The 6851-nt window shown below is 49.6% G+C and overlaps 1 protein-coding gene across 2 annotated transcripts in view; it reads left to right on the top strand.

The window, feature by feature from the left end:
- The window catches only part of LOC107120864 (guanylate-binding protein 1-like), a 19567-nt gene that overhangs the window by 5269 nt on the left and 7447 nt on the right, over window positions 1–6851 (top strand). For both annotated transcript variants that reach the window (XM_015423629.1, XM_015423630.1), the window contains exons 4-9: window positions 756–883; window positions 1862–1971; window positions 2796–2992; window positions 4521–4763; window positions 5410–5690; window positions 5884–6096. In XM_015423629.1, coding sequence (XP_015279115.1) covers window positions 756–883; window positions 1862–1971; window positions 2796–2992; window positions 4521–4763; window positions 5410–5690; window positions 5884–6096 — 1172 coding nt within the window. The remainder of the gene's footprint in view (window positions 1–755; window positions 884–1861; window positions 1972–2795; window positions 2993–4520; window positions 4764–5409; window positions 5691–5883; window positions 6097–6851) is intronic.

The raw sequence follows: 6851 nt of genomic DNA, 5'->3' as shown, positions 1-6851 counted from the left end.
TCTGGAGGCCAGGTCTACCAACATAGTGGACAGGGGTGGGCAGACCTGTTCTCTGAAGACCTGGTCTACCAATATAGTGGCAAGGGGAGGGTAGACCTGTTCTCTGGAGGCCAGGTCTACCAACATAGTGGAAAGGGGTGGGCAGACCTGTTCTCTGGAGACCTGGTCTACCAATATAGTGGCAAGGGGAGGGTAGACCTGTTCTCTGGAGGCCAGGTCTACCAACATAGTGGAAAGGGGTGGGCAGACCTGTTCTCTGGAGACCTGGTCTACCAATACAGTGGCAAAGGGTGGGTAGACCTCTTCTCTGGAGGCCAGGTCTACCAATATAGTGCAAAGGGGAGGTAACCTGTTCTCTGGAGGCCTGGTCTACCCCCATAGAGGACAACATTTTCTGTCATGAAATTTGACTTGATTCTGTTTTCTCTTATAATGTTTACATTATTCTTAAAATATAGTTAAAATATAGTTTAAAAGAATGAATTCTGTGATTTTTACAAGCCTATGGAAATAATTTCCTAAAAACTAATCCATGCGATAGTCAAATGTAGACTCGTTCACAACTTTAATTGCTCTATTTCCACCACCCCCCGCTCATGAGGTAGAATTTTTGCTCGCAACGCTGTGGAGAGGGAACATTGGTCACAAGCCCTGGGCTTCATCTTGGGGAAAAGAGACTAGGTTTAAAACCATGTTTGGAAGACCTTGGAAATCCCTCTTTTTCTAGGAGTGAATCACTGCCTCTCCCCTCGCAGGTTTCCCTTTGGGTGCCACTGTGCAGGGGCAGACCAAGGGCATCTGGATGTGGTGCCTTCCTCACCCCCGCAGGCCCAACCACACGCTGGTGTTGCTGGACACGGAAGGCCTGGGTGACGTGCAGAAGGTGAGCGGAGGGAGGCGGCAGCGGAGGTGGGGGCGGGACCAGCCACTTCAAAACTGTCTCGTGGAAGCATATACTGGTGGAGTTGCCAACTCTGGCTTACGAAATTCCTGGAAATTTGGAGATGGACCCTGGGGAGCCAGGGGTTTGTGAAAGAGAGTGACCTCAGCGGGATATAATGCCACCCTCCAAATAATAATGCTTTCGATTTATTAATCGCTTTCCCCACAAGTGGGCTCAAAGTGATTTACAGTTACTCTTTAGACAGAGGACTAACAATGTTTCATAGGGGATAGGGAAGACAACATATATAATTCATTTAATTGCACACGCCATAACTGTACGGTGCAAACGTCTCTGGCTTGGCTCAGTCATGTCCCAAACAGCTGCATCGACCGGCTTGATGACGTTGGGGCTTCAGGACCCGTATGTCGTGTCGCCACACTGCCACCACTTGGCCGGAACCTCCCACTGCAGGGATTTTTCGTAGCTGAGTAGATTCTTCTGCCTTCCGTATCCTGGACCAGGACGTCCCCAACCGACAGCTAACACCTTCCCAGAGGGGAGTTGGTGTGCCCACCCTCTCTAAGGAGTGGTTCCCATTTTATCTACTCGCCGAGGCTTTCGAATCGCTGGGTGGACGATGAGCTGGGGACGTCCTGGTCCAAAGCAGCCATTTCTTCCCAGGGAACTGATTGCTGTAATTTGGAAATGAGTTGCAACTCTGGGAGGACTCGAGACCCCACCTGGAGGCTGGACACTCCATAGGGTGGTTGCTGTTTTTGCGAGTCACGTGACATAACTTCATCACGTTTATCCGGAGCGGTTCTGTAACAGACAATCTAGTAAGGGGAAGAAGAGCAAGATTCTAGTGTTCGAGTTTGTCGAGCGAAACCAGAGTGGTCAATGCACGGCACACGCAACATGCAATTTAAAGGAATCTTGGGATGCGAGACCACAAAACGTTTGTCTCTGTTTCAGGGCAACACACAGAACGATTCCTGGATCTTTGCACTGGCCATTCTGCTCAGCAGCACCCTGGTCTATAACAGCATAGGCACCATCGACCAAGTGGCCCTGGAGAAGCTGCAGTATCCTTTTGGTGCATCAGAAAGTGGACGTGGGCTCTGGTGGGCAGCTCTAGGTGACTGGCTAGGGCAGCACTTTATGGGAGGCAGTAGCAGGGAGAAGGTTTCCCTTTGAACTTCAGAAGAACAAGTGATTGGATTTATACCCTGCCCTTCACTACCCGAAGGAGTCTCAGAGCGGTTTACAATCTCCTTTCCCTTCCCCTCCCCACAACAGACATTCTGTGAGGTTGGTGGGGCTGAGAGAGCTCTCTTGAGAACTGCCCTTGAGAGAACAGATCTGAGAGAACTTGTGACTGACCTGAGGTCACACCAGCAGCTGCATGTGGAGGAATGGGGAATCAAACCCGGTTCTCCCAGATTAGACTCTGCGCTCCTAACCACTACACCAAACTGGCTCTCTTCTGAGCCTGAGGAACACTGGGGGGGGAAATGAAAGAAAGACTTGAGGGTAGGTGGCTGTCAGAGCCAAGTAAAGGACAGAGAACTTGCCAAAGGAAGGAGCTGTGTGCGCAGTTCCTTGGTATGATTGTTGAGACTCCTTGGAAGGGATGGGGCACACTGAGAACCCCAGAAAGGGGGGGGGGGATTGGGAATGCATCTTCAGCAGATGAGATCAGTGATGCTAGCAGGGTTTACAGCCTCCCAGAGAAAGAAGACCCACTCAAATCGATGGTGAAGGAAGTGCTGCCTGCACATGTTCAGAGGCCTTTTTAAATCTACCAGCCATCTCCTATCTGGAAAGAGAGCCAAAATAAATCAATGATTTGGCTGGTTTGTGAGGGCCCAGGGACAATGTTCAAGTCTTTTCCCTTAGCGAGGTCCAGCTATGTAACTGAGCTGACCAAAAAGATTCATACGAAGTCTTCCCAGCATGGCCAAGAGGAGGAGAACTCTGCCGAATTTATCCGCTTCTTCCCTGACTTCACCTGGGCCGTGAGAGACTTCACCCTGCAACTGGAGATAGACGGGCAGCCCATCAGTGAGGATGAGTACCTGGAGAATGCGTTGAAACTGCAAGAAGGTGAGAGGGTTTGTAGAGCTTGCGTTTCATCCTGAGAGAAGAGAAAGGGGGGAAAGTGCAATGCAGACCCTTCAAAGCAGCCATTGTTCCCCAGAGGAACTGGTCTCTGTGGTCTGCAGATCAGTTGTAATTCTGGGAGATCTCCAGGCCCCACCTGGAGGTTGGCAACGCCAGCAGCAGAGTAACCCGGAATGCCTTTCGCTAGACACCTGGCAGGCTCTCCGCTACCACTAGTCAGGAAGTTTAGCTGCTGTTGTTTTCTGTGAAAAGTAAAAGCTTCCAGCTTACCTGCTTGGAATCTGGTTTGGCTAAAGAACTGTAGCCAGGCCAGCAAACTGTTCTGGCCTCAGAGGTACGCTCCTGCTATCTGGCCACTTATGGCAACACCAAGCCAAAGGGAGTAGGGTTGCCAAGTCCATCTTCCACCCCCAGCGGGGGACTTTGGGGGCATTTCTGGAGGGGGTGGGGCATCCCCGATGGGATGACGTCATGGTGGGGACGTCCGCACCCCCCCCCCCCGCGCGCGCGCACGCGGGCGCGCTCGCTTTCCCTTTTAAGTGCACGAAGCTGGCATTTCCCTGCAATCCTGATCTCAAGCAGAGATCGGGCTTGGGAGGAAACGTGACGGGTTCCACACACTTAAAGGGAGAGAGAGGGGTGGGTGTTGGGGGTGGGGCTTCCCCTGCTGGCCATCTGGCCGGCGGCGGGTAGAACCCCCCCAAAAAACGGGGGACCCCTGGCAAACCGGGGGTGTGTGTTTGGCAACCCTAAAAGAGAGTGGCCTTGAATTGCTGTAAGTGGTGAAAGGAGAAGGGACCAGCTCCCTGCTCAGTTCAACTGGGCAGCAGAATGGCCAAGGCAGGCAGGTCAGATTCCATGCCTTTTGGTGAAAGATGGTGAGGTCAAGTTCCCCCCCCTTCCCCCCCAGTTTTCTGCATTTTCCTCCTTGTTAAGTTCCTGTTTCTTCAAGGTCCCCCCCCCCGTTCCACATGTGTTTTGCTCCCTCTAGTGGCCAAACCTATATTACACTATTTTTGTCCGGCATGTTTCCCTGCAGATTTAACTAAACCATGGTTTAGAACAGAGCGCTCCTTTCTGTAGGAGTCACTGTCTCTCTATAGGTCTCTCTCTTGAAGTGGTCCCTGCAGCCACGCAGCAACTGCGCAGATCTGCTTCTAAAAAAGAAAAGAAAAAATGAGAGCCCAAATGGCCTGGGAATGGCACTGTGGAAGGGGGAAAGGCTCCTGGCCTCCTCACCCCAGCAGTTTTCTCGTGCACAAAACTACAATTGTTTTGCTTATTTTGCTGTTCCATGTCGAGTATTAACCCAGGGTTTTTTTTAAAAAAACCCTTCAGAAATCCATGCATTTTGCCATTGGGGTGCATTGGACTTTGTCTCGGGGTAGAAATATACCCCAAATACAATACGTATACTTTTTTCCAGGGCTGTCTGAAGGTTTTAAGCAAACACATTGTGACTGATATAGTTTTCTCCTCTCTTCTCACCTTTCTTTTCTTTTTCCTTTAGGAAACAGCGAGCAAATCAAGCAATGCAACATGTCCAGATTATGCATCCGCAAGTTCTTTCCAACCCGGAAATGTTTCACGTTTGACCGTCCAGCGAACAGAAGGAAATTGCATCAGCTGGAGAAACTGAAAGAGGAAGATCTGGAACCGGACTTCTTGGAAACAGCGGAAAAATTCTGCGATCACATCTGGAACACCTCCCGACTCAAGACAGTTCCAGGAGGCCGAGTTGTCAGTGGAACAAGTGAGGAGCGTTCCTGAGAAGTCATAGGTTGGGGCTAGTAAACCAGTTTGGTGTAGCGGTTAGGAGTGCGGACTCTAATCCGGGAGAACCCAGTCATGGCGACTAGAAATTCGCTTTCAAAAAGGAAACAAAACCTTGCGTGCTATGTGTATGCAAAATATCTAATTCCGTTCCTGCATCAAAGATCCACAGATATATGCCAATCCATGGCCACGACTGTCTTGAGAGCCAGTTTGGTGTAGTGGTTAAGTGCGCTGACTCTAATCTGGGAGATCCGGGTTTGATTCCCCACTCCTCCACTTGCACCTGCTGATGTGACCTTGGGTCAGTCACAAGCTCTGGCACCGCTGTCCTTGAAAGAGAGCCATTTGTGTCAGAGCTCTCTCAGCCCCACCCACCTCACAGGGTGTCTGTTGTGGGGAGGGGAAGGGAAAGGAGTTTGTAAGCCGCTCTGAGACTCCAAGTGAAGGGCGGGATATAAATCCAATCTCTTCTTCTCTTCTCTTCTTCTTCTTGCTGCCATTCACAATCATGGAAAGAGTAGTGGCGTGTAAAAGGTTCTTGGTGTAAAGGATTTAACCAAGAAATTGTCGTATAGATCTACAATCATATAATTCTCCGGCTTGGCTCCTCCCTCCCTTTGCAGTGCTTGCAAACCTGGCAAAGAGCTACGTGGAAGCGATCAACAGTGGGCAGGTGCCTTGCTTGGAGAACGCCGTGCAGGCCCTGGCTGTGATTGAGAATACAGCTGCTGTGCGTGAGGCCATTTCCCGTTATGAAGAGCTGATGGAGAAACGGATGAAGCTGCCCACAGAGACGATGGAAGAGCTGCTGGAGTTGCATGCCGAGTGTGAGAGGGAAGCCACGGGAGTATTCATGGCCCGTGCTTTTGGGGACCAGATTGGTCAATATCAAGGTGAACTTGCGGTATGTTCCCTTTTGTGGCTTCTCAACATCCTGCCATCCTATTGCTCTTTTCCCTGGATGACATGACAGCAAACTAATAGTTAACAGTTGTGCTGTATATGTGATCATCTCATTGCATGGTACCTCGGGGAAGGGATGTTTTCTGACTGTTACCCGCACACTTATTTATGGATCTTCTTCTTTGTTTTGGTAGCATAAGTTGTTAGAGAAGAAGAAGGAGTTCTGCGCGAGAAATGAGCAAGAGTCTTTGAACCGCTGCCATGCTGTGCTTATGGAACTTTCCCAGGAGCTGGAAGATGGGATCGCCAAGGGGATCTACTCTGTGCCTGGTGGCTATCAGCGTTTCTTGGGAAAGCAGCATGAAATAGAGGAGAAGTACCGCCTGGTACCTGGGAAAGGGATTCAGGTAGGGGAGCATGTAACTTTTATAACAAATTTAGAGTCCAGTGGCACCTTTCAGACCAACAAAGGTTTATTCAAGGTACGAGCCTTCGTATGCATGCACACTTTGTCAAATACATTGGAAAGGAAGCTGGATTTCAAACTTATAGACAGAGGCTGAACAGCAAATTAACACATAACGTGATGCTGGAGTTGCTTTAAGATATTCAAAGTGAAACCAAATAACAAGCTAAGGTTATGAGGTCAACAGTTGTCTTGATTTAATTAAGAGGGGGAAAGGACAGCAAAGTAATAAACATGTCAAAATAGGGGATAAATGTGAGAAGGCATCTTTGCTAATTGTGGGAAGTAAACTGATTTTTGGGTGGTTTTTAATTTTTTTTTTATGTTACCAAGTTATCTGTGATGCCCGAGGAGGGTATGTACTGGTGCCAACTGAGGGCATATCCCTCCCCTAGGGATCCATGGGAATTGTAGTTCTATGAGGCAGCAAACTATCAGCACCACCTAGCTTTCCCAGGCTGCCCACTATGCTGGGCGATTTCTTGCTGCTGACCTGTGGAGGAGTAGGAGCAAAACGGGTGTGTGTGTGGGTGTGGGTGTTGGCATCACCATGTTGAGCAACACTCTAGGAATCCTCCAGATCTTTATGGTTTTTAACATGCAGACTCCGGGAATTTATAGAGCATCATGAAATGTCACTTCCAGGTACCAGCCCAGAAGTGATGTCATGACGCTACACAACTTCAGATTCAGCAG

This window comes from Gekko japonicus, unplaced genomic scaffold (assembly GCF_001447785.1).
Source record: "Gekko japonicus isolate JY-2015 unplaced genomic scaffold, Gekko_japonicus_V1.1 scaffold6464, whole genome shotgun sequence".
NCBI classification, from domain to species: domain Eukaryota; kingdom Metazoa; phylum Chordata; class Lepidosauria; order Squamata; family Gekkonidae; genus Gekko; species Gekko japonicus.
This window is presented reverse-complemented; position numbering and strand designations above follow the sequence as displayed.